Source organism: Eretmochelys imbricata, chromosome 10 (assembly GCF_965152235.1).
Source record: "Eretmochelys imbricata isolate rEreImb1 chromosome 10, rEreImb1.hap1, whole genome shotgun sequence".
NCBI classification, from domain to species: Eukaryota; Metazoa; Chordata; order Testudines; family Cheloniidae; genus Eretmochelys; species Eretmochelys imbricata.
Genome location: NC_135581.1, coordinates 2,137,672 through 2,164,905, shown reverse-complemented (window position 1 = coordinate 2,164,905; position 27,234 = coordinate 2,137,672). Strand labels below are relative to the sequence as shown.

General features: G+C 47.7%; 2 protein-coding genes across 6 annotated transcripts; both read right to left on the bottom strand.

Annotated features, from left to right (window-relative positions):
- Positions 1–327: 327 nt before the first annotated feature.
- On the bottom strand, positions 328–4,885 carry NDUFAB1 (NADH:ubiquinone oxidoreductase subunit AB1). The gene is made up of 5 exons (XM_077828692.1): positions 4,725–4,885; positions 3,422–3,541; positions 2,654–2,741; positions 1,068–1,179; positions 328–485 (listed from the first exon to the last, which is right to left on the bottom strand). Exons 1-4 carry the CDS (start codon positions 4,875–4,877, stop codon positions 1,088–1,090), a joined length of 453 nt encoding a protein of 150 aa, XP_077684818.1. The 5' UTR covers positions 4,878–4,885; the 3' UTR covers positions 328–485; positions 1,068–1,087.
- A 6,284-nt stretch (positions 4,886–11,169) lies between these two features.
- On the bottom strand, positions 11,170–26,900 carry PALB2 (partner and localizer of BRCA2). Of its 5 annotated transcripts, none has more exons than XM_077827892.1 (13): positions 26,599–26,900; positions 23,115–23,174; positions 22,837–22,936; positions 20,130–22,019; positions 18,387–19,159; positions 17,607–17,690; positions 15,966–16,127; positions 15,311–15,396; positions 14,788–14,949; positions 14,465–14,581; positions 13,913–14,000; positions 12,678–12,826; positions 11,170–11,762 (listed from the first exon to the last, which is right to left on the bottom strand). In XM_077827892.1, exons 1-13 carry the CDS (start codon positions 26,647–26,649, stop codon positions 11,531–11,533), a joined length of 3,954 nt encoding a protein of 1,317 aa, XP_077684018.1. In that variant the 5' UTR covers positions 26,650–26,900; the 3' UTR covers positions 11,170–11,530. The 5 variants fall into 5 exon arrangements, with proteins under 5 accessions (XP_077684018.1, XP_077684021.1, XP_077684019.1 ...); XM_077827895.1 differs by having other exon boundaries at positions 11,170–11,375; XM_077827893.1 differs by having other exon boundaries at positions 14,465–14,578.
- Between the last annotated feature and the right edge of the window lie 334 nt (positions 26,901–27,234).

Below are 27,234 nucleotides of genomic sequence, written 5' to 3'. Positions count from 1 at the left end.
CAGGGATCCACAGGCCATCCCAAGCAGCAGAATAAACCCAGAGCCATGGGACTAGCAGTCAAATGCATGGTGACACTACACTTGTACAGTTTTCTGAAGATATGCACCAAGAGCTTTTCCAAGACTTTGGAGGAGCTACCTTGAACCCAGATGCTGAAGGCCTAGAATAGTTATAGCATGGCCTACCATTCACCTAAATCTTTAGGAGCCATAACATTTTCCCAAAGAAAAGATTTAGAACTTTAAGAATTGCTGGAGATTTATACATTAAAAATAATTAATCTGGACCATTGACAAAAGGATTGTAGAACAAAATCAACAAGACAATAATGGTCTTATATATTTATTTTTTTAAAGACCAATACATATTTAGACGACGTTAAATACAATGTCCAACAGAACCACTGCAGCAATGGTACAGTAATGTGCGCTTACATTCACACAACCGCTGATATAATCCCAGTCTTCACGATAGAGAGAATTTCCTGTTAAAAAAAGCCACACAGATTTGGTATTTCAGAGCTCAAAAGTTACCTTGTAAAATAAAATGTTCAATAAAAGGGAACTGACAAGGACACATGACCAGCATGGAACAGCACTGCCAAAGGAAGCCAGGGAGTCAGTGACAGGGCCTTAGCTCTGGTGAGATTACCATCTCCATTCATGGCACAGATAAAGCAGCAGGAGCAGCTGTGCATGCTTCCTCCACACTGCCATGCCATGCCCCTCAGTCCTGATGTGCAGAGAGAGGGGTGCATAGGCAGCATTCAGTTCTTGACACTCCACTGGGACTGCAACAAGGGGACCAGTTTGTGCTGGTATTTTCCCCTGATGTATACAGCTGGGAACTGGGCTGAGGCAACAAGCTCATTTCACCATGACAACAGACTTGCCATCTGCCACCAAAATCTGGGCTAGATCCCATCTCAACACCTTGCCTATGACATAGCATTGACTACAATTATACAGCATAGGAAGGAAGGTATTTCTCATTTCCAGCGACTCCATGCTGATTTTACTCTGCCTGGCCATTATTGCTACTTACATAAAAGTAAGTTTCTACTTACTCTGCTTCAAAGAAATGTCTTTATTCATACACATCCTTCTTATCTGCAATGTAATCTACAATCTCTTGTGGACACATTAGCTTTTCTGCTTCCGTGTCAGGAATTTCAAACCCTGGAAGAGAGAGCACATGCTTAGCTTGTAATAGCGGAAACAGCAGAAAGAGAGAAATCATAATACAAACTCAGATGCCTGTGCCTTGGCTCTGTGGGTAACACATGGGCAGGGGTCAGCAGCACAGACATAGATTTGGCACCTCTGATTACTCAAGCTGCGTTTCAAAGCCTGCTGTGCCTTACCCAGGAGCAGAAATTTATGCAAGAGGCATCAGGCAGAACTAGCAGTTCCTACAGATTGTGAAGCCTCACTAACAGAGTCAGTGCCCTTCCCAGCACAGCTCAAGCTTCTACTGGAGCCCCAGAGCTCTGAAACTAACTCTGATGTGCAATAGCTGTGAGATGGCAAAGCAGTGGGCTAGTTACATGCAAGGGACAACCCAAAGCACCAGTTTGTTTCACAGTCTTCTATCAAGTGTCATTACAGCAAGTAGCTTTTAAAAATTCTACAAAGTTCACCAGGTTAGAGCCTGCTGGGACCTGAAACAGTAGAACTGATCACTACAACATTTTCTAGAAAATTCTGGCTTTTCTATTTCTAGTCCTGCTAGCTGCAAGTTAACCCCCCTGCCAAATGTAAACAAGTGCAGTGATTAGACTAAATATATCTGGGCAATGTGCAAGTCAGAATACCTCCAATTAAAGTATATATGTTCTACTACAGTTTATTTTTTACACAATTGGCATTTATATGCAGATGAAAAGATTAAAGAATTGTTAGAAGCTAAGTTTGGAGAAGTCTAATACAATTCTCACATGCAGAGCACACAGAAGAGAATGGTGGATGTACTGGACAGCAGTCTTGATGCAAAATGAAATGTCTGGAGTACTCATTTGCATTTCATTACCCTGAATGCTTTGTCGGCTCCTAGCCATGCCACACTACAGCTAATTCCTAAGGAAAGTTTTGAGGCAGAGACTTGAAGATGCACCAAACTGCTTTACACTGAAGCCATGGAAACTTTAATTTACACTTCAGACAGGAGGTGCAGAAGCCACAGTGATAAAATGTAAATCCCTGAGCGTTAGAGATACATTGCTCACTGAGAGTGAAACAGCTTTCTTTGGGTTGTGGAAGTTAGTCAACGTTAAATATTCATACTGAACTTATGGAAATAAAAGAACTAAGATTTTGTTTGCAGTAAGCACATTTCAGGGGCCATTCAAGACAACAGCAGATCTGTCTTCCTTAAATATCTATATGGCCCCCATCACCATAGCAGCTGAGCATCTCACAGTCATTAGTATATTTATCCTCACACCACCACCGGGAGATAGAAAAATGTTATCCACATTGTACAGATTAGAACTGAGGCAGAGCTAAGCGACTTGCAAAGGTCACACACAAGCTGGTGGTACAGCAGGTTTTGAAGCTAGTTCTCCCAAGTCCTAGGCTAGCCCCCTAACCACTGGACAATCCTTCCACTCTATAGGGAAGGACAGGGAGAACAGACATCACAAACTTCAGTTACCAAATTCATCTTCCATGGCCATGATGATCTCCACTTGATCTAAACTGTCCAAGCCCAGGTCTTTCATGAAGTGGGCAGTTACTGTGAGCTGGGAGAAAAGCCAAACAAAAATATAATAAAACTGATTGCAGTCATTTCACCAGGGTAGGAAAAGTTAGAATATCCGGATGCGCCTCCACTTGGAGTTTACAGCCTAAAGATGCCAGAAAACCTGGTGGTTTTGGCCTTTACTGTCCCTCTGCCAAACATTTCTTTTAACTGAAGAGATACGAATTTCTCCGCTATCTAGTCAACACGTCATTATCCACATAACTAAGGCTTATCAAGACTTCAAAATAACTAATTTCTGTTAAAGAAAAGAAAAGCTAACATATGAAGGGGCAATTTGACTACTGAGCAGTCTCTTAACATCTTTCCTGAGATGAAAAACTGCTCCATTAACAGTAACTGTTCAGAGAAACAGAATTTCCTGTTTCCTGACTGCCCCTGGATGCTGACCTGGTTTATTAATCCAAAAGCCTTAACTTCCTGGACCTTGTCACCACTCATCTGTTATAGCATATCAGTTTGTGTGCATACATGCTATAGAATTACGCCCCCATGCTGTAGAATTACAGACTGTATCCTTCTGCAAGGCACACACAGACAGGTTTGGGTCCCCCTTCTTTTATGGTGGCGTGGAGGAGCAACTCCACTTGTTACCATAACTGTTTTTCTCCATCTACTGAAAAATGGGCCATCTGAACTGAAACAGTGTCTACAGCTTACCTTTTCTGGATCTACCTTATCATACAACTTCAAGACATAAAGAACACGCTCCTTGATACTCTCCAGAGTAAGAGGTGGCAAGTCTGAATAATGGCGACACAACTGTAACGTACCAGAGACCTACAGGAAAAGCACAGGAATTCCTTACAAAACCTCCAGGACAATCTGCGCATAAATACAACATGTATGAACAGATCTTTCACAGAGTCCCTCAGAATGAAGGGGCGTGCACAGCACCAGTCTGACTCTGAGGCAGGACTCTCTCTTTTAGAATTATACCTTCCCTTTTGTATACTGGACAAAACCCTGTCCAGGCAATCTCTGAAGGTGGTAGACAATTAGCCCACGAAAGCTTATGCCCAAATAAATGTGTTAGTCTTTAAGGTGCCACAAGTACTCCTTATTTTTTGGGCTGACGTAGACTAACACGGCTACCCCTCTGAAATGAGTTCTCTGTGATAAGAGAACTCCACAATCAGCCATCAAGACAGGCACAGGCAGCAGGCTCAACCCCAAATGGGAGAAAGGGAACCAGCAGCATGCTCGAACAAGCTCCTCTTGGACAGAGCAGGCCTCTGCTCCTGCCAGCCAGAAAAGAGGACAACCATGACGTGGGGGCCTGCACAGGGGAGTTAGGGACAGAGAAGCCACACTGCCCACAGCTGGAAAGTGGAGCCGTCTCTGCTCTACCTAGGAACATGGGAACTAGCACGTGGGCCAGCCCCGAGATCCATCTGGAGAAGTATCTTGTCCCCAGCGGTGGTCAGCACCGGACGCTTCAGAGGATGGTGCTGGAACTGCTGCAGCCGGGAAGGGGGGGATAATTTACCCTCATCACTGGCACTTGCGAGCCCGGCTTCTAACACCGAACGCTTGGGGGGCTCATCACGTCTGCCGGCACGAGCCAGGGGAAGGCCACGGCAACTCCGGCGGGCCAGGCGACTGGGACCCCCTCGCTGCCCCGCCCTGCGGCCGGGAAGGGCCTTGCCAGGCTCCCTGTCGGGCCGGCGAGACCCCGAGCAGAGCAGACCCCGGGCTGGAGCCGGCGGCGCCGCGGGTCCAGCGCGGCCAAGCCCCGGGCAGCTCGGACCCGGGGCGCCCCGGCCGGGCCCGGCCTAGCCCCGCGGCGGGGGCGGTCCCAGGGTCACCTCTGGCCGGGGAGCTCCCAGCGCCCCCGGCCCCGCCCGCCGCGCGGCTCCGCAGCCGGGCAGGCCGCGAGGGGGACCGGGGGGGCGGGCGCGGCGCGTCCCGGGGCCCCGCCAGGCTCCGGCCCCGCTGACCCCGAGCGCGGGCCGAGCCTCACCTGGGGGCCTGGCGCTGCGCGGGCGGCCGGCCGGCGGCTGCTGAGCGCGGCGAGGGCGGGGCCGGGGCCGGGGCCGGAGCGACGGGCCGCGGGCGGGGGCAGCCGGGGCAGGAGGCGGCGGCGGACACAGGCCGACAGGACACGGGCGGCCATGGCGTCCTGCTGCCCAGCATGCGCCGCGCGGGCCGCGGATATCCCGGCATGCCCCGCGCGCGGCGGGCGCCGCGCCCGCCAGCGCCCCCTGGCGGCCGGGCGGGCGCGGGGGCGGGGAGCGGCGTCTCGCGCCCTCGCCAGGATCCTGCCCCCGGGGGCGGCGCCGGGTTTTTGCCGCCCCAGGCTCCGAGAGCGCAACTGCCCGAGCCGCGCACCCCAAAGGGGGGGGGGGCGCTGCCCCGACTTGTGCCCCCCAAGCACGGGCTGGCTTTGCTGGTGCCTAGAGCCGGTCCTGCCTGCTCCCCTGGGGCCAGGGGCTGCATTACACCCCCCCCACCCCCCAGATCCTGCTCCCCTGGGGCCAGGGGCTGCATTACCCCCCCCACCCCCCAGATCCTGCTCCCCTGCGGCCAGGGGCTGCATTACACCGCCCCCCAGATCCTGCTCCCCTGGGGCCAGGGGCTGCATTACATCCCCCCCGCCCCCCAGATCCTGCTCCCCTGGGGCAAGGGGCTGCATTACACCCCCCCCACCCCGCCCCCCAGATCCTGCTCCCCTGGGGCCAGGGGCTGCATTACACCCCCCCCACCCTGCCCCCCAGATCCTGCTCCCCTGGGGCCAGGGGCTGCCCTACACCCCCCCCCACCCCGCCCCCCAGATCCTGCTCCCCTGGGGCCAGGGGCTGCCCTACACCCCCCCCACCCCGCCCCCCAGATCCTGCTCCCCTGGGGCCAGGGGCTGCCCTACACCCCCCCCACCCCACCCCCCAGATCCTGCTCCCCTGGGGCCAGGGGCTGCCCTACACACACCCCCTCCCCGGATCCTGCTCCCCTGGGGCCAGGGGCTGCCTCTCCCCCCCATCCTGCTCCCCTGGGGCCAGGGGCTGCCCTACACCCCCCCCCCCGGGATCCTGCTCCCCTGGGGCCAGGGGCTGCCCTACACCCCCCCCCGGGATCCTGCTCCCCTGGGGCCAGGGGCTGCCTTCCCCCCCCATCCTGCTCTCCTAGGGTCAGGGGCTGCCCTACACACACACACCCTCCCGCGGATCCTGCTCCCCTGGGGCCAGGGGCTGCCCTATCCCCCCACCCCAGATCCTGCTCCCCTGGGGCCAGGGGCTGCCCTACACCCCCCCCCCCGGGATCCTGCTCCCCTGGGGCCAGGGGCTGCCCTACACCCCCCCCCGGGATCCTGCTCCCCTGGGGCCAGGGGCTGCCTTCCCCCCCCATCCTGCTCTCCTAGGGTCAGGGGCTGCCCTACACACACACACCCTCCCGCGGATCCTGCTCCCCTGGGGCCAGGGGCTGCCCTATCCCCCCACCCCAGATCCTGCTCCCCTGGGGCCAGGGGCTGCCCTACACCCCCCCTCCCTGGATCCTGCTCCCCTGGGGCCAGGGGCTGCCCTACACCCCCTCCTCCCCGGATCCTGCTCCCCTGGGGCCAGGGGCTGCCCTACACCCCCTCCCCCCAGGGATCCTGCTCCCCTGGGGCCAGGGGCTGCCCTACACTCCCCCCCCGTGGATCCTGCTCCCCTGGGGCCAGGGGCTGCATTATACACACACCCCTTAGGGATCTTGCTCTCCTGGAGCCAGGGGCTGCATTATACACACACCCCCACCCAGGGATCCTGCTCCCCTGGGGCCAGGGGTTGCATTACACCCCCCCTCCCCCCCCCGCAGGGATCCTGCTCCCTAGGGGCCAGGCCCTGCCTCAGGAACCTACAGTCTGCGGGGGGTAGAGCAAGGGTGAGAGGAGCACAGATTACATAGGCTGCATCTTGCCTGCACTGGGGAGTTTCACACCAGCCCCTCCCCGCAAAGCACATTACTGCAGGGGTTTGCGTTGGTGCAACAAGCCCCAGCCCAGCTAAGCGCTTCTAGGCGCACTCCTAGCCCCTGCCCCATGCACCTCTGGAGGGAGGAGATGGGTGGCTGGTGGGGCAGTTTGGCCACCAGTTAAAAGCATCGTCAGAATCAGCTACAGTGCTAGATCCACAAAGAGATTAGTTTGCAGAGTGGTAGCCGTGTTAGTCTGTATCAGCAAAAATAACCAGTCGTCCTTGTGGCACCTTAGAGACTAACAAATTTACTTGGGCATAAACTTTCATGGGAAAAACCCACTTCATCACATGCATGGAGTGAAAAATACAGTAAGAAGAATATGTATTATAACACATGAAAGAGAGATTAGATTCCCCAGCTGCCACCTAGGTACTTAAATCCAAATTTTAGATCATCAAAAGCCCCACTCAGCTGCCAACTGTATTTCTGCTGGTGGCCATTCACAAAGCCATCTACGTCCTAGGCCTGGTCTACATCTAAAACTTAGGTCAGTGCAGTGGCGGATTTAGAGTTAGTGGAGCCCTGTGTGCAGCTTCATTTTGGGGGACCTCCCGCAGGACCCAGGCAAGAAAAAGAACATTCTCTCATCACCACCCCCCTGGTTTTTCATTCTTTTTTTTGTTCATCCTCCTCCTATATTATAAGTAATGTGAAGTAAATGAAAATAAAGTGAGGTACCTTGATTGGGGCAGGGGGTTGGGGTGCAGGAGGGGATGCAGCGGGCGGGCTCTGGGATGAAGTTTGGGTGCTGGGTGCAGACTCTGGGCTGGGGCAGGGGATTGGGATGTGGGAGGGGTGAGAGGTATGGGCTCTGGGAGAAAGTTTGGGTGCAGGTTCTGTGCTGGGGTGCGGGAATGGGGCAGGTGGGTGGCACTTACCTCGGGAGGCGCGGCTCCCAAAGTGACCAGCACACACACCCCCTCTGGCAGCGGCACCTAGGCAGGGGTATCTCCATACACTGCTGCCTGCAGGTGCTGCCCCCGCCCGCAGGTGCTGCTCCCGCAGCTCCGATTGGCCACAGTTCCCAGCCAATCGGAGCTGCGGAGTCAGCACTCGGGGCAGGGGCAGTGTGGAGACACACCCCCTGCCATCCCAGGGGCCACAGGGACATACCGGCCGCTTCCGGGAGCAAGGAGGGAGTCAACTTATCCCTGCTGCTGGCATGTCTCTGCATGCCCCTTGGGGGGGAGGGGGGCAGTGGGTCTCCATGTGCTGTGCGGGGTGCCAGCAGCCATCCGCTTCTGAGAGCAGTGTGGGCCAACCGGCCATGGCATGCAGGTAGCCTGCCTGCCTGAGCCCTGCTGCGTCACCAGCCAAAACTCAGGGGCAGGTTGTCAGATATTTGTCCTTCATTTTGCGGGCCCCCGTCATTGGGGGTCCTGCGTCACCGCATGATTCGTTTCATGGTAAATCCGCTCCTGGGTCAGTGGTTCTCAACCAGGGATACATGTACCCCTGGGGATATGCAGAAGTCATCCAGGGGGTACATCAACTCATCTAGATATTTGCCTAGTTTTACAACAGGCTACATAAAAAGCCTAGCGAAGTCAGTACAAACTAGCATTTCATACGACTTGACGGCTCTTTAGACGATACAGTGAAATGTAAGTAAAATATTTATATTCCCATTGATTTATTTTATAATTATAGGGTAAAAATGAGAAAGTCAGCGATTTTTCAGTAACAGTGTGCGGTGACACTTTTGTACATTGTCTGATTTTGTAAGCATGTAATTTTTAAGTAAGGTGAAACGTGGGGGTACGCAACACAAATCAGGCATATGGAAAGTTTGAGAGCCACTGACTTAGGTCAATCAAGCTACGTCACTCAGGGCTGTAAAAAAATGACATGCCCTGCTGTGCACCATAGTCAGGTCGCCCTAACCCCCACTGTAGATGTGGCTAGGTCAATAGAAGAATTCTTCTGTTGGTGTAGCTACTGCTTCTCAGAGAAGCGGATTAGCTACATTGATGGAAAAACCCCACCTGTTGATAAGAGGAAGTGTCTATACTACAGGGGCACAACTGCAGCATACCCCTAATGCCACTAAATCCTTGACACAGGCGCCTCAAACTAGGCAATCCCCCTCTTATCTCACCTGCAGGGTCCAATCTGTGGGCAGCCTCTGAGAACACCTGCTGGATTGGGCTTGCACAAAACAGCCAGGGCCCTGCTACTACTCAGAGCTTGCCCAGAGAGATGCCAAGAGCCTGGTGGAATCATTCACTACTCAAAGACTATTGATTGTATTAACTTTATGAATGTTCTACATATCTTTATGGGCTTGTCAGTGATTGTATTCCTGGCTCAATGGGTGAACTAAAGATTGTTTCCTTCAAGAACTAAAGAGTGAAGGAGGGGGGTAATTAACGCAAATCCCCAATACCGAACCAATACGGGTCGCAAATTTTGCGCCCCCCCCCCCCCGGGAAATAGCATAGGCTGGTTTGACTAGTTCAAGAGGCTTCAAAAGACAAAGGACTTAAAACTGCATAAAATATCTGCCTTGACCTGAGGAGGGCTCCACTGGCACTCCATCCGAGAACTGACAGATGTGAGATTGTGACCAGAAACAGGAGGTCCTGCGGGAGGACCTGAAGTGCTTTCAAACCTGCCAGGGTCTCCCAGTGGAAGATAGTTACCTGGCACACCAGTGCTGTGTACACATAGTTTATTGCTTTTAAGATATCGTTCCTCTGAAATGCTTTTGTTCTGAATAAACAGTACTTTGCTTTGTGCATTTTGCTTTGCTAAATGATCTGGAGAAAGGGGTAAACAGTGAGGTGGCAAAATTTGCAGATGATACTAAACAGCTCAAGATAGTTAAGACCAAAGCAGACTGTGAAGAACTTCAGAAAGATCTCACAAAACGGCAAATGAAATTAAATGTGGATAAATGTAAAGTAATGCACATTAGAAAAAATAACCCCAGCTATACATACAATATGATGGGGGCTAATTTAGCTACAACTAATCAGGAGAAAGATCTTGGAGTCATCGTGGACAGCTCTCTGAAGACGTCCACACAGTGTGCAGCAGCAGTCAAAAAAGCAAACGGGATGTTAAGAATCATTAAAAAAGGGACAGAGAATAAGATGGAGAATATCTTATTGCCCTTATATAAATCCATGGTACGCCCACATCTTGAACACTGCGTACAGATGTGGTCCCCTCATCTTAAAAAAAGATATACTGGCATTAGAAAAGGTTCAGAGAAGGGCAACTAAAATGATTAGGGGTTTGGAACGGGTCCCATATGAGGAGAGATTAAAGAGGCTAGGACTTTTCAGCTTGGAAAAGAGGAGACTAAGGGGGGGATATGATAGAGGTTTATAAAATCATGAGTGGTGTGGAGAAAGTGAATAAGTAAAAGTTATTCACTTGTTCCCATAATATAAGAACTAGGAGCCACCAAATGCAATTAATGGGCAGCAGGTTTAAAACAAATAAAAGGAAGTTCTTCTTTCACTCAGCGCACAGTCAACCTGTGGAACTCCTTGCCTGAGGAGGTTGTGAAGGCTAGGACTATAACAGGGTTTAAAAGAGAACTGGATAAATTCATGGAGGTTAAGTCCATTAATGGCTATTAACCAGGATGGGTAAGGAATGGTGTCCCTAGCCTCTGTTTGTCAGAGGGTGGAGATAGATGGCAGGAGAGAGATCACTAGATCATTACCTGTTGGGTTCACTCTCTCTGGGGCACCTGGTATTGGCCACTGTCGATAGACAGGATACTGGGCTGGATGAACCTTTGGTCTGACCCAGTAAGGCCATTCTTATGTTCTTATGAAAGGCTGGCTGGTCACTGAATAAGCTTGTCATTGACTGCAGGAGCTGAGCTGAAGTCAGACCTGCTGAGAGGATCAGTGAATCACAAGTTTGCAGTCTAAGATGCCAGGATCTGGAGGGAGTGAATCACAAAATTCCAACCTGAGAATGGTGATAGTTATAGGCCTGAGACCTAAGTGAGGTGCCCACAAGGAGGCTATGAGGGGGTCAGAGCTGCAGTTAATTCAGGAATTGTGACACCTGGGAGGGAAGGGTCTCTGAATTACCACAAGAGGGCTGATTAGTTGTGATATGGACACCTGCCCAAGGGAGACTGCACTTAGGCACCAACCAATGTCCTACAGATACCAAACAGTTGCTAGAGATAGTGAGAAAGCCATCACCAAAATCTGAGCTGCAGCTGAATCCAATGCGTGAGAAGCAAAAGACTACTCCTTCACCTGAAGGCAGCAGGATGGAGATGTTTTTTCACAGTGGCTTGACTGGGCAGGATTGGACTATGGCTGGATGGCAGAGGTTCTCTACTGCTGTTCTCATCAATGCAGAATGAACTAGCGCTAGCTATGTTTAGATCACTGAATATATCACTGTCCACAATTACAGAAATAAATTTTTTTACTACTGAAATTAGTGACACAAAAATCACTTCAGCTAGAAGCATGGCAGAGTTTACAAAAATAAAGTTTAATAGCATCTTACATCTACATAATCCACTGAAAATGCTTTTCACAATGAAATGTAGAAACCCTGAATGCAAACAGGTAGATCTAGCCAATTACTGTTAAACACAGTGCCATTGGCTTCACAGATCTAGTGAACAAGACAAGACACATTCAAAGTCAGCCAGCATCATCTCACAGATCTTGTGAACCTGACAAAGTGAAAAATACGCAATTTACTTATGGGAAAGTGAACAGATGACACTGAGGAATCTTTCTTTAACACAAAATTCTATTCAGCTCAATTTACTTTAGATTATCAGTGCAAACTCTCCTGTTAGCTTTGAGAATCCATCATATTACCCATTTACTTTCCTACTGCCTTGGCTTGTGAATAATGGTACACATACACGCTTCCATCTTTCTGTCCAGCCAGGAGACAGGAATCTGTGACTGACCATCTGACCAAAGACCAATTCCCATCAGCATTTGGTGGAAGCAGAGCAGTACACTGGCCTAAAAATAAGTCCCATACTGCGATTGTTCCAGATGTTAGCACAGCTGCTGCAGAGACACCCTTCACTTCGCCTTCCAGGTACCTAACACCATGCACAGAACCATTAGTACTCTGCAGAGTTTCTTCATATAAAATATCATTACACAATATTTTAAAGGTTTTATTTCAGATTTGCTGAGTGAAAAAGAAATAAAAGTCTTCCACATGGAAAAGCCTCTTAAGGAGAAAGAAACCTATTAGAGCGTAAGCCAATTGTAGGAAACTAAAATATACTGAAGTTTTAAGTTGTCTTCATTGCATTTGACCAAGAGAGGTAGGAGACAATTGTTAAGCATTATCATAGTCTAAAGCCTCAATCTGTGAACACTTACACGTCTGTGTAATTTTTCTTAGGCACATAACTGTTTGGAGGATTGGAGACAACGTCTTACTCTCCAGATTTAAGATCTTGGAAAGAGAGCAGGTCACCTAGCTACAAATGGCAATCTGATACTAAATAAATGTACTTACATCTAGAGATAAGATCCTCAAACAGTTTTAAGCATTTACAGTGTTAAATTGCCTAATTTTCCCCAGAGGTTTTGCCTGTGGATTCAGAAATTACAGCTGCAGTTACAGAATCTCTCCTCCCACAAACATTTTGTGAAAGTAAACAAAGTGTGACGTCTACAAAGGAGCAATTCCCTGGCTTGAACACAGGCTTTCTTATAAAGAGCTCCCTGGTGCGCCAGGACGCAGGGAGCTCAGAGGTTAGCTCCCAGACATGTGCAGGAAGCAGGCAGGAAATGAGCAACACCCTCACTGTGATCTCCTGTATATACAAAGGTTAAAGCGACTTATCAGAACCACACTATCATCAGCTAGAGGACAAACGGCCCCTCACAGCTTACAAGCTTTTTGGCTCCCCCACGGACTCCTTTTATCATTGAACAATTCCAGGTCTCTGCTGAAAAAAATAGTCTAAGAAATAAATGTGGATTATTCCTGAGGTACTTGCCTTCCACTGTGTCCAGGGGGGAGGGAGAAGAACACTACCCCAGTGCTTCTGGCTGTTTTGGGATTGAACACTCTCATCCGGAACGCAGGGTTTCCACAGGACTCATTCTCTTTGGCATGTGGGTGACTTAAAACAACAAACAGGAGGCCCTGATTTACAAAGGAAAAATACGTCACTAGAGTGAATGTTAAGAGAAAAACAACAACAAGCTGTTTTTTCCCCAATCATTGGTCAATTCTCTCCTGTAATCAGAACCCCATGTCAGCTGATGCTGTAAGCAATAAGAACTTACCACTCCTGGTATTTATCAAATTAAATACAAACAAATGCAGGAGCTGCTGGGAGGCTGGCTGATTAGGATTTATTTGGTGCAGTGGAATGACAATGAATCTACGCACTTCTTTTTCAGATCAGAATAGCTAACCTCAAATCAGGATTAACTCACACCGAAAATGAGAGTGTTGGTCTCAATCTATTCATTTATTCACATAACAAAACTACTGCGCAATTAGACATGACTGGGAGCTTTTGCTTAAGGCAAGGCCAGGCTGAAAGTCAGGACTGAGTGCACTGGGAGAGAGATCTTGAAGAGTCCCCTTCTTGTCTGGCTAAAGCCAGTGCTACTAATCCACACACTGATGAGAACTAAATTTACACACCCACAGGATTATATGTTCACTGATATAAACGCCTGTCCAGAATCCTAAGAATGCAAGTGGGCAAAGCATTCAGGAATCATGGCAGAGGTGCTAATGAATGGGAAGATCCATCAGAATTAGAACCAAGACTTCATACACAAATTTGTGTGTTTAGATCAAGTTCTGAGTGTTTGGGGTGCATGTAATTATTAAATAATTTTAGAATTACAAGGATGATGCTGTGCCATCACTGTAGCCGGAGCTAGCCATTAGTAAATCGGGAAAGATTAACTGTGCAATCACACCAATCAAAGATAGTTCTGAAACACACACACACAGAATGTTTTGGCAGCTGTTTTTGAATCTACTGTGGCGTTATTCTTCTGCTTACTAATATAGCTGTGAAAAGGGCAAGAAATTGAGAAAAGTGATTCAACTTCTTCCCCACAAACTAACTCCGTTTCCCTTCAATTTTCTTAGTGGACCTGAACACAACAGGTCCTGAAATCCAGGAGCCTCTTTTAGACAACTACACCTTTGAACCCCAGCCACAGACATGCACGGCACAAATAGAACGACACCATTTCACATACATACAGAGTCAGAATAGGCGCGATGGCAGATAGAGGCAGGGTAGGAATAACCAACGTGCATCTTTTTCAGAATCTGGCCAGTTTTCAAGTTCCTGCAGAAAATGGAAACAGATCATTGGACTGTTTTATAATCCTCTTGTTATTTGTATTTACTATTTAGACTGCAGTAGCACCAGTGAGCAAGGCACCATCCAAACAAATGACCACTCCAAAAAGGTGGTAGACAACGGATGAGGGAAAGGGATGCAACATACACATGCCGTGAGCAGCGCTGGGATGGCAGCACAGCTCGTTAGCTATATATTCATCTAGATTTATAAGAACGTATCAGAAAAAAGGTTCTGTTCCAGGCTCTAGGGCCCCCTGACAATGGATTTTAAAATAATTAACAACTTAAGGACAAACCAGCAGCAAACTCCACCACATAGGATCTGTAACTAGCGGTTACAGCCAAAATCACTATACATCCCCTCCCCTCCCACTGTACCATCCCACAAGCAACAGTCCCTCCCCAAAAGCCCTGGTGACAGAGTGTAATCTCAGAGGAAGCACTGACCAAACAACAAGGCTGTTCACTGCAGTGGTGCCAACCAAGGCATCTCGAATCCCTTCTACCTCAGCAAAAGCCAGAATGGTTTCTTCTGGGGACATCAAAGTCTGCCTCTCATTGCTTCTAGAGAGCACATGAACATAAACAGCACATGGGAAAAGACTCTCAGCATTCAGTACACAAGGGAATGGTTCACACACAGAAATACTCCAGAAAGGACAGCATACGATCCCCTCGGCTCCACAGATATCACTGCCTGGCCTTTGTGACATCTCCTGAGGGCTCTCCCATCCCTGTACTGAAAACACCACAAATATCAGACTGCTTACCTTCCTGCCTCTGAAATGGAGATTATCTCGATTTGCTGGTCTTGAAGTGTCCCACTACTACTGACCAGCCTCCTGTTTGTCAGACCAAGAACAGCTTTTATGTTCCCAGTTTTCACTAGTGATTGCTTTAAGGAGCTGTCTTCAGAAGAACAAAGCAAGAGCCTAAATCAAATCAGAACAGAAATCTACATCATAATGAAGGCGAAGGAAATGGAACCCAAATCTGGCCTTCTGTAGCACACAGAAATTACTGTGTTTCAAAACGGTCACACCTACACCAATGGGAGGAAATGAAGCGTAAGAGAATCCTTGTAGATAGTTGATTTTTTGCCTTTACTCAGATATTTTCAAAAATGCTTTAATATGTGCAAGATCATTTAAAACTGACATATCAGCAAGAGACTACTTCAGCCTCTGGGCAAGAGAAGAGGTCAAGAAACACAAAATTATCTGCAGTCAAGCTAGAGAAATCAGGTTGGAAATGTTCAGTATGCAATAAAAACACACAGCCAGAAACACTCACCTTATTTCTCCAATCTCCAGATCTCCCAAGGCAACGCATACAAGATTAGAGACATCTGGCAAGGGAACAATTTGTATTACTGGAATCTGTGAAGGCAAAGGACAGGGATTTAGTTAGGGACACCCATAAGGTCCTTCTCAGTTTGACTTTCTCCCCATTATCAAGGAAAGACTGCATTGTTTGCAGGACCATGATTTATTTTCTCAGTCTTCAAAAGAAATAGATGCAGCAAAGAATCAACAATCATCAACTTTGTCCTTAACCTAAACAAAGAGGCAATGACCTTTGGGAAGATAAGAGGAGACGTCAAAAGAAGTTGAGGAGTTTAAGGACATGAAGAGGACACCAAGAAGTCATGCTGCTGTACAATCAACATCCAGTATGCGGAGATCTATACAATTGTAAAGAACTAAAATTTAATGTGAAATTGAATTGTTCAAAATACTGTGCCACATTCTTAGGTGGTGCAAATCCAGTTGCTTAGCTGACCTCAATGACGCTACACCAACATGTGCTAGCTTAGGATCTGGCCCACTACGTGTAAGAAAATGTACATTCCCCCTTGTGAGTCTACAGGTTGTGTGTGTCTTGGGAAGTGGCCCAATACTACCAGAAAACTGCCCCAAAGTGAAGAAGAACCTTCTGTGTACTCTACCTCTGTAAGGTGCCAGGTATACACCTTTCTCCACTGGCTGGAAGCCAGAGGTTTCCACAGGGAAATGAAAGTCTCACAAGCAGTTACGATACACAGCTCTGTGCAGCCAGCTGATTCCCACCAGACGGTGCTCACGTCCACAGCACAAGAACTTGAGGGGTTCTGCGCAAAACAAAACACTGTTGAAGTTATTCCAGCAACTACGGATATTCAGCCTGGAGATTCAGGTTGACTCTTGCATGAAATCACTTCCAGAGAGCTAGTGTGATGGAGGTTTGGAGTTGGGGGTTAGTGCCTTAAATTTTGACTTTGGAGTCCTGACTCCCAATGCCAGTTAGGCCATAAGGAAAACGAGTTTAGTGGTTTTGTCGTAGAAGTAATGGATATCTACCCATCCACCCATGGCACAAAACCACCTGCCGTTTGTACACAGCAGAGAGTCTGCAAAGGTGGATCTAAGACCTGAAACACAAGGGACATCAGGACTGAGATACAGTAGACAAGCTGTGTGATGAAGCTTGCACAGCACCTCCTTGTTCTTAGTGCTGCTATTTGCCTCCTTTTCACAGGCGGGCGGGGAGAGGCTACAGGTAACACAGATCACTTAGGACCACTGTAGCCAAGGTTTAATTTTAAACAGATGGCAGCATTTTTCTTCGTCCTTGTAAAGAAACATTTGGACCCAACTTTATTATTTTTGGTTGGCTGTGCAGGGTTTGGTTCCCAGGCCTAGAGATGACCCAACTTCTGCAAGTTCCATTGGAGCTTTAGAGTTCAGTGCACTTCACCACAGCTGTCACTGCCCTGCCCACCAACTGTTCTCTACCCCCGACAAGGCATAAAAGGTAAGGTGGACAGTGAGGAGAGACCATGTGGGAGGGAGATCTGATGGCTCAGCTGGGCAAACAACCCCAAGCCATGTTTGCCTCAGTTGTGGCACACAGATGCATCGAACGCCAAGTTCAGCTCCAAGCAGGCGAGAATGTCAGCGTGCTCTAGACCTAACAGCATTGACTCAGTAAGGAGCAACTCTAAATAACTTTCAGAGATGGAGGGGGAAGGACAGAACAATGAAGCACTGCCGCCAGCCACAGTCTGCAACGCTTGGGGAAGCAGTAGAGAAGCAAGAATCAGGCAACCATTTTCCCTGAGGCTGAACAGCAGTGTCTGCGTTCTGTCAGTTGATACATTTGCAGTTGTTGAGACACTTCACTGTTTGGGATTTTTGTGTGTGTTTGCTCTTCAGTTATACACAGATGCACTTAGGGTGACCAGATGTCCCGATTTTATAGGGACAGTCCCAACTTGGGGGGCTTTTTCTTATATCGGCACCTATTACCCTCCACCCTGTGTCCCGATTTTTTACACTTGCTATCTGGTCACCCTAGATGCACTGGAATTTGACTCAAGATCTCTAGTTGCTTTTTGTGAAAGACGAAGAGGGGACTGACTGATTATGGGCAGAGTCTATTTTGTTTTTTTACTGGTCTATTTTGTTTTGTGTTGCATTGTTTATATTCATTTTATTGTGCTTTTATTTAGACTTCATATAAACATATTTTAAAAGTCTCTGTAAATAAATAAATACTTTTTATTTAAAAACTCCATTTGTGGATGTAACTCAAAATATTATTCCCCAACCTTTAGCTTTGAGGCCAGTTGCAAGCTCCTGGCTCTCATGCTGTCACTCAGCACCACGGCCAACTCTTCTGCTGTCAGTTTGTTCTGTACAAACAAAAAGCATGGACTGATTAAATATAAATTCAAAAAATAATGCTCCGCATGTACAAGTGCATGTGCAAAAGAGCGCACTCACTCGACGGCAGATTGCTGGACAGCAGCTTTAAGAACATCACTTTTGTACTAGCACATTTTGGAAAACAAGAGATTATCTCCCTCTCTGAATTTTCTTTATACCCACCTCCAAACCTCCCACAACCAACCCCAGCCTTTCACAAACAGCACCCATGCAAAGCGTAACCATGTTTTGTCGATCACCACTCTGGGTGTAGTTACTCCTTCCTTTCTCCAATCCCATCTATTACATTGACTATTTTGTTCTCTATTGCTGTCCTTACAGAGTTCCAGCCAAGAGCCTTTCCTAAGGCAGATCGGCTTTGACCAGGTGCCCAAGAAACATTCTGCTCACTGGCATGGTTAGAATTTACCTCCCACAACGAGCAGCAAAGCCCACTGTTCAAGTTTAAGCAAGGGGGATTTTGAAGGATTTGCTCTGCTACAAGGCCTGGACAAACTCAAACATTTACAAACAGGCAGCTAAGGGAAACCACTGCCTCTGGCTGCACACAGAGCTAGCACGCAGGAAGGCCTTGTCCCTGAACCTGAACAGATTTTGGGAAAGATGGCTCGTAGATAGAACCACTGCCCTGGTGTTCCCTGCCAGGGAGTCTCTGCTTTTACCTCTGCACCGCAGCACTCCTTGGAACCGCTCCCTGATTGCTGATACTCTTTGAGGGAGACAGCTTCATCAGACCTACAGTCAGATCCTGTTCTGCAGCTATCTGAGTGCAATGTACCTGTGGAGTTATTACACTCTCTCCCATCCACAACATGACTGGCTGGTTCTTTGAAGAGATTTGTTTTCACTTGCAAAGGAAGTACAGAAAGTGTGTCAGGTAAGGCCTCATTGTGTACCAGTGACAGGATAGCTGGGGTTGCACCCAGGACAGGGAAAGCAGGTGTAGGAATCTGTGATTCCAGCTGGTTGATTGCACCAGCTGAGACAGAACTTGCCGGAGTTAGCAGCAATTCGCTTGGAGAAAGCCCCTTCTTGTGCAACTGCCCTTCTAAGTGAGGCAGTTTAGGTGACATAGTCTTTGAAGGAGAAATAAAGCTATTTTCTAGACTCGTCCCTTCTGTATTCACTTGTTTAAGTCTCATGTCCCCTAAAGCCACAGTGTCTCCAGCACTCTGGAGCCAGTGTTCAGACCCTGAAGGAACAAAGGGCTCCAGCTGTTTCACTGTGCAGGATTGTAGTTTCTCAAATTTAAGGAGACCAAACTCCTCATCGGGTAAATGAAAGTCTTTGATGTCCAGCTTAGAGGGCAGCCACTTGACACTGAGCATCTCATTCTGGAAGTGAAAGGGAGGATCGAAGGCCATAGGATCCAGACCAAGATGGCTTAGAGGACTTGGACCTTCCAAGTCCATCTGTTGACTGCGCCCTCTTTTACCTAGAAATAGGAAAGCATGACAGTACAGAATTGAGAACTTAGAAGAGAGACCGTCACTTTGTTGCACACATACCCAGCAAACATGCAATTCTCTTCTCTCATTTAACGTATTAAAACAAAGCCTCTATCTATTTCACAACAGAAGTTAAGATTTTCTCAGAAACACATTTTGGGGCAATTACTGTACTTCTCGGGTAAAGTCACTCTGCTTTCACACTCTAGCTAAACTTCACCTGCAGACGCTGCTAGAATTGACTGCACTGCTAGCTATTTGGTGAAAAATGCTCCCTCCCCCCAATGATTTTTGTTTCCAGACTTTTGATTGTAATCTCCTAGGGGCAAGGGCTATCTTTATCTGTGCCTTGGACAGTGCCAAGTGCTTTGTAAAGCACTTAAGCACTGTTGATGCTTGGATACTATGGTGACTGGTGTTCTAAAAGACTAAGAGAAGGGCACATCCGTGCAAATCCCATCCTTGCACGCATGCCCTGAGTATTGTAAGCATGCGACTCATGCACACCTTGCTCCTGGCCCAAGTATTTTCCACATAGTTCCCCAGCCATTGATTCTTATCTGTTTCACAACAGTGAGGAACGAAGGCCAAGCATGGGAGGAGAAGTTTAAGGATCATAGAAGGCCCAGAAATTGAGCTTTTGAGGTGTTTATTTGCTGGAAACTCTCCCCTCAATTTTTCTGACTCTAAAATATGGAAAACAAGAGAGGTCATATCTGCAGGAGGATCAACCACAAAAAGGTACTTTAGAAAAAGGTACCTCAGCCAGCAAGAAGACGGGACATCTAGGTAGCAAAAAGGCAGGAAGGTGAGTTCAAGAAAAAAAGAACCCATGCTGGGCTAAGGACATACAGGAGCAAGGGTACTAGCCCTATATGGTCTTTCCCTCTCCGCAATACTTAAGTCCTAGCTTTAGGGAACTCTCTGATTTTTCTGCACAACAATTCAGTCAGGTACCTTTAGATCCTTGCCTCACTTTACGTTTCACGGAGGAACTTGGGAGATCATGCTGAAGTAGAGATTCTTTAACTGTTGGCAGCTGCTCAGCCCGGCAGGCTTTCTGAACACACTGATTCCTAATGTGCCCCACTGGCTGTTTATCAGCCTGACTCACATTTACATTGGCTTCCAGATCTTGCGTGGGGCTGGAGAAAGCTTCATCCCATGGATTTAAGAAATTATTTCCTTGGAGTGGATTTTGAATATGTTCTAATGGAGGCTGATGGCATTTGCTGAATGTTTGGCTTACATCAGGAAGATCAGCCTCAGCTGGCCATGTAATGTCTGTCATTTCTGCTTCTGTAGCTTCACCAGCTGCAGGGACGAGCACCCTTGTTTTGCCTATAGGTGACCTCTCATGGTCATCCTCACAGTTTTCCTTTCCAGGTTGAGAATCATTTGACAAGAGATGACTGTTTTCCTTTAGCACTGTAAGATCTGAAGTCTCAGGATGTGCTTGTGACCCATTCAGTGCAGGTCTGCAGGTAGAACCCCATCTGCCCCTTCCTCTCCTCCAGGATTTTCCCTTAGCTTGTTTCATACTAATAACAGTCTTCTGAGAAAGAGAGCCACTGGAAGTGCAGCTCTCATCTGATGGAGGGAGAGATTTCTCAGAACTATTTGAACTCACTGGGTCACTCTCTGCACCTAGAAAAGGGAACGGAGTGCCCCCTGCCTGCAAATCACTTCTGGTGGTTTCTTGGTAGAGCTGATCTGAATTTGAATTTATCTGCTTATGTTTACTTCGCAGCCCTTTCCTGCTCCTGCCCAACTGGCTGAGAATGACAGCCTCCAGGTCTACTTTCCTCTGGCAATTAGACATACGCCGAGTTGTCCTAACATAATATTCTACAGGAAAGAGGAGTCCTTCAATCACTGTGCAAGAGCTCAGTGCGCTTTCTGCTGCAGGAGGAGTCTTCTCTAGGACAGGAGACCCTGCTTCAGTCTGAGCCTCTTGATTCCTCAAAGATTCTTCAACATTATCCAGAAGAGAGTCAGTGTTCAGAGGACTTGAGCTCTTGGTCTCACTGTGTTTTCTTTCTTTATGGGGTCTGCTTTCACTAGTGCTAGGGTTGCTTCTGCCTGCCAGGGATGGTTGATTATCTGCAGTTAAATCGAAGGCCCTACTCAACTCTTCCCGATCCATTTGGTTTTCTATACAGGCAAGTTCTTTTCCTGTATTCTCGATGTTTTGAAGTGAAACAGGCATATCACCCACTAAACACTGGGGCAATGGCTCATAGCTATCACAGATGTCCTCAGCACATGGAGACACAGGCTGCTGAATGTTATTGCCACCCATCAACATGCATGAAAGTGGTTTGGGGACACTCAGAAATACATTTTCTTTAGGCATTTCCTGAAAATCTCCTACCTGTGGATCTTGAGGAGTTAAACCTTTTTCTTCCCTCACAATGACCAGCCTGGGGGCCTTTTGGATTTTATTCTTGGTGTCTGAGATGGTGTTCCTTCCCTTGAATACTGGTGACCCAGGCTCCTCTGTACTTCCCATTTGATTTTCCAACGTTTCACCAGCACTGATTGGTGGCACTTCACAAGCTGATTCTCTCCCCTCTGAGACCAAAGTCATTCTACTCCTTGACAGTTGGCTTTGGTTCTCCTCAGTAACAGATCTCATGAGGCCAGAGAGGATATTTTCTTGGTCACTATTTGTGCTTTCTGCCAATGAACTTTCCTCCAAGTTAACTTCATTGTTGAAGAATTCAGGCTCAAGTTTAAATGTGACAGACATTTTTTTCTCAGTGCCTGAGTCAGAACAGGTATTGGTCTGTAACATACATATTCCAGATTTATCGTCATCATTGGGAGACTGTTTATCCATCAGTTCTGTGGAGACAAATGCAATTTGTGAAGAGCATTCCCGCAGAAGAGTCCCACTAAGACAGGAGGCAACAAAGCAGAACCAGAGACAATTTTAACAAAAATGGCAAACTAAGGGTTCTGCAAAAATTATTCCACTGTTTTATTTTCTTGGCTGAAGTATAACATGACACACCATATGATGCTCAGTTTACTAAGCATACACCAAATGGATACATGCTTAATAAGAAATCATGCTTCCAGAAACTAGGTGGTACAATGTGTTAACCTACTGGTCTTTCATCTCTGAAGACCTTTCTTGTGCTTGAAAAGGAACTGAGATGAACAGTTTCATCCTTATCACTATCAGGCAAGCACAAACTTACCAGCACAAATGGAAGACTCTGGCCAACACTAGAACTGAGGTGGTAACACCAGGCTCAAGAAGCACTGGCAAATGGGGGTAGGACTGTAACAAGGGATGATAGTGTGGGTCATGATTTATGAGTATTGTCATGGCGACATATACATGTGCCCAGGGGTAAGGCAACAATTGAATAAAAGGGACAATTCAAGTCAATTTTCACGAGTGTTAGCAGAGCTCGGAAGCACCCTAGGACTGTAATATCAGCTTGTGCCATAGGTCAGGACTGTGGTGCATAGGCAGAAGTAGGTGGTAAATCAGAGTTGGCACCTCAGTCTTGACATGTAGCACATACGATACTATATTATACTACTTCTATACTATACTGAACTGTAGTGTGGGATCACACAGCTCTGTTCATAAGGCCTAGAGGTTAAAGAAAGAAATAATGTCTCAAGAAGTTATATTTTGAACTGTTACCTGTGGTATTATTCTCAGTTTCCTCTTGCCTAAGCAATTGATTTTGTTCTGCAACCGTTTTCTTAACATAATTTTTAACCCTCTCAGCTCTTTGTGCACGCTGTTAAAACAACAACAAATCAATGACTCAGCATTTCATTGTCTGCATGTTTTTTGTTTTTTTTTTAAATAAACTTCATCTCCCAAAGTCTCAGCACCTTTCACCAAATTTATCATTCAGAAACACAAGAGCCAGGCAAACCTAATAATTCAGGGTTAAAACAATGGTGCTCACCTACCTGTAACCTGTTGAATGTTTTGCTGTATTCTCTTTTCAGGAAGGCTAACTTTTCTTTCAGCTAGAAAACAAAGATGACACATCACAGACATTACACGATGCCAACAGTAAGTAAAAACCAAACCAAGGCCTAGAATTGTGTAGAGATATTTTAAACCTAGAATATTGATACCCATACACTCAAGCTTCCTGAGAAATATTAAGGCTTCATTGCTCAAGACCAGTGCTTAGTTCTCAGGCCTCTGTCCCAATCTTCTTATTCACTACTCTGACCATGTCAGACCATCTTCAAATCCCTCTACTAGCCTCCTCTTGACTCCCCTACCAAGCCCTATCTTTTTATCCTCAACTACAAGGCCCTGTAGAATGCCATTTCTGCCTGTACACCTTCTTCCTCAACACCCCATCCCATCTGAAACCTTTGCCTCTTCTTGCCTTCAGGTCTTTCTCCATCCCACACCTTTGACTTGGAACTCTCTCCCACTCTGAGTGCCAAAGGGCATCCTTCTCTATTAAAATACCCCTTTACAAGCGACAGCTTCTTTGAGGTATTTCAGCAATAAGCTATTGTGTACTGTAGAGAAACCGTAGTAACTCACAAAGGAGATCTGAACTGTTCCATTATAAGGCTTTTTCTTACATATCCAGATGTTCAACTTTACCAGAATTAACAAATCCATCTGAAAACTGCCCTGCAAGATCCAATGGAAAGGTAGAAGTTTCCTGGGAAGCTTCAGGAGGGCTGACTGAGGTTTTCACAAGATAAAGGAGATCCAATAATGAGGTGGGTCAACTTTCTGAAATATTTCCTAACACTGTTTTGCCCCTTCACAGCTCAAAACCAGCGTGAGCTAGAAGTGCCACGTTTGATTTGTTGAGCTGGCCTCTTTGAGAAGGACGGAAGGTTTCTTCATTATTAAAGGGGGGGACCTGCTTAGTCCCAATGCCAACACAATACAAAAGCTTGGGCTCCAGAGTTTTCAAACTCTGAACCAGCCAGAATGGCAGCCTCTGAAACTGTCACTTGTACTTGCAAGCATCCTAAGGCTCATATTAGAACTGCCACATCATGTGCACCTTAGGATGTCCTTAACCCAGGCTGCAAGCAAATTGCACATAAATATTTTCCCATGTTAAGCCATAATGGGCTTAAATTGCAGCAAAGGCGGTTTAGTTTGGACGTTAGGAAAAACTTCCTGTCAGGGTGGTTAAGCACTGGAATAAACTGCCCAGGGAGGTTATGGAATCTCCATCACTGGAGATTTTTAAGAGCAGGTTAGACAAACACCTGCCAGGAATGGTCTAGATAATATTTACTCCTGCCATGAGTGCCCGGAGCTGGACTAGAAGACCTTTCAAGGTCCCTTCCAGTCCTACGATTCTATGATAATTCTGTTGTGCTTTGCTCCATTCAATGAAAACTACCACATTAGTAGTTCACAGATGTCCAGAATAATCCACATACCCTTTAGAAACCTGTAATGGACATCAAAGCATCTCATGGTTACATGCAGTGTTGTAGCCTTGTCCGTCCCAGCATACGAGACACAAGGAGGGTGAGGTAATATCTCAAGGTGGGTGAGCTCTGTGTAAGCTTCTCTCTTTCACCAAAAGAAGTTGGTCCAATAAAAGATATTACCTTCCTCACCTTGTCTCTCTATGAAAGCATCTCTGGCATTTTTACAGAATCAATTTAATATTAAGGAAAGTCATACAGAAAAAAATTGTAACCAGGAGTTAAAGTAGGAAATAGTGATTATGAATCACTTGTGAGGGGAAAAAACCCTTAATAGTGTAGTTTTCTCACACCTCCACAAGTGGGAGAAAGTCTGGGGAATCAGAAAAAAGAAAAGGAGTACTTGTGGCACCTTAGAGACTAACCAATTTATTTGAGCATGAGCTTTCGTGAGCTACAGCTCACTTCATCGGATGCATACCGTGGAAACTACAGCAGACCAGAGTTACACTTGATCAATCATTAGAATATACAAAAATGCACAAATTAGGTCAAATAAATAACCTTAATGCAGCCCACAGTAAAACCAAAAGGCAATCCTCTTCTCCAATAACACACATCTACATTGACTCTAAAAACTGAGAAGTGATCTGACTAAATTAGCCTATTTGTGTTGATGGGCTAATTGTACTCCAACAATATAGTGGGAGCCAAACATAAGTGTTGTCATATTATGAGACTTATCACAGACACCAACCTAACATATCTGGGGCTATGGACCTCAAGGTCTGGAACCAAAGTTAGGTAGCTTACAGGGAAGTAAGATGGCATGGAATCATATATATCTATCTGCCATATATGTACAAATCTGAAGCCACACACTCTAGTTCCTTGACTCCACAGGAAAATATACATAGAGCATGCTTAAGATTTACTAAAGAGCTCATCAAAATGTCTCTCTTACAAGTAACATGTATAGTTAGTACTAGGGACATAGGAAATGTTTTTTAAAGTGTATTAGTTTTATTTATACGTTTCTCTAAAGCTGAATGATCCTTTACCTCATTACCCTCATCTGTTAACTGTGCACTTAAGCAGTAAACATCTGTAAATATGGTACAGTAGTCAGTATTCTTAGAGTTATAGGCTTGTGTACCTTTGAGGAACAGTGTGGGACAATTGCCCCCAGTTTCAACCATGTCAAATAGTTTTAGAATGATGCAGTGTTTCCTGGATAATTGTCTGTGCACTTTTTGGAGCACCAAATGGTCTCTTTTCAGATGTTCTTCGGGCAGAACCACAGAGATTTCTGTAGGCCCTTAAATGCAGTTTCATGCTTTCTAATAATTGGATATTTTATTCCTCTTTAAATGTAAATATCCTGAAATCATCAGTCTCCCTTGTATATGTGTTTTCTGAAAAATTAGCAAGACTCTCTTACATAATTACTGATCGTTAACAACAACTTCAGCTTAAAGAAATTTTTATATTTGCCTGAGAATCTAATATCCATTTACAGGAATTACAGGTTTAACAGTCTGGGCAACATCCATATTTGTACCATGCTGTCTGTGACTTTGAGCCAAACGATGCTCCCCTTTAAGTCAATGGGTCTGCCCAGGTGAGTGAGGCAAGTGGGATGGGTCCATACACCATAAGGTCATAAGAACGGCCAGACTGGGTCAGACCAAAGGTCCATCCAGCCCACTATCCTGTCTGCCGACAGTGGCCAGGACCAGGTGCCCCAGAGGGAATGAACAGAACAGGGAGTCATCCAGTGACCCCTCCCGTCGCCCATTCCCAGCCTCTGGCAAACAGAGCCTAGAGACGATAGCTATCGATGGACCAAGCCTCCATGAACTTAGCTAGCTCTTTTTTATCTAGTTCTCCCGGGGGTGGGGGACAGCGTCCTCCCGTCCGTCTGCACGGCCCCTCGGGGTGCCCACAACCTAATCACACAGCCTGGGCGGCGCGCTCCTGCTCACAGGCCCCGCCACAGAAACCACCGCAGCCAGAGCAGCGCCCGCACCTTCTCCTTCTCCTGCCAGCCCAGCGCCTTTCCCACGGCGGGGCCCTCCATGGCGCGCCCCGCCGGCCCCTCGCAGGACGCAGCCCGCGGCAGGGGGGCCCCGAGCGCCCCAGGCCGGGCGCGCCGTTCTGGGCGGGAGCCGGGGCTGCCCAGGGACGTGCCGAGGCCGGTCCTCGCGACGCGGGCGGGAGCGAAGGGCTCCTAGGAACGAGCGCGGCCAGCGGGGCCCCCTCAGCCCGGGCCGGGCCCCCCGCAGAGCCCAGGCGCGTCCCGCCAGGCCCCGACTGCGGGGAGCAAACGGGCCTCGGAGCACGGGACCCCCCCCCCCGGCCCGGACCCCCCTTCCCCAGGCCGGGCCCCCGAGGCCGCCCCTCCCCCGGCCGGGCCGGGCCCGTCTTCGCTCGCTCCCGAAGCGCCTCAGCCCCGGCCGCAAGGCAGCATGCTAGGGGGAGCGGAGCGCGCGCCAGCGGGGAGTGACGACAGCAGGCAGCCGAGCTCGGGTTGGTCGGCGTGGAAGGGGCGGCGCAGATTCTGAGAAGAGATTGGCCAGTCCGGTTTGGGCGGATGTGACGCCACCGGCAAGCCTGGCGAAGATGGGCTGTGCTCGCGGGGAGGCCGGAAGCGGCGGTACGCAGG

Bases quoted from the DNA above. Each gene is read 5' to 3' on its own strand.
- NDUFAB1 (XM_077828692.1), bottom strand. From the start codon at position 4,877: ATGGCCGCCCGTGTCCTGTCGGCCTGTGTCCGCCGCCGCCTCCTGCCC. The intron at 3,542-4,724 runs GTGAGGCTCGGC...CTTTTCCTGTAG, and splicing joins GCGCAGCGCCAGGCCCCCAG to GTCTCTGGTACGTTACAGTT. The intron at 2,742-3,421 runs GTAAGCTGTAGA...CTTTTCTCCCAG, and splicing joins ATAAGGTAGATCCAGAAAAG to CTCACAGTAACTGCCCACTT.
- PALB2 (XM_077827892.1), bottom strand. From the start codon at position 26,649: ATGGAGGGCCCCGCCGTGGGAAAGGCGCTGGGCTGGCAGGAGAAGGAG. The intron at 17,691-18,386 runs GTAAAAGCAGAG...TTGTTTGTACAG, and splicing joins AGGAGTGCTGCGGTGCAGAG to AACAAACTGACAGCAGAAGA. The intron at 16,128-17,606 runs GTTGGGGAATAA...TGTTTTGCGCAG, and splicing joins AACTGGCCTCAAAGCTAAAG to AACCCCTCAAGTTCTTGTGC.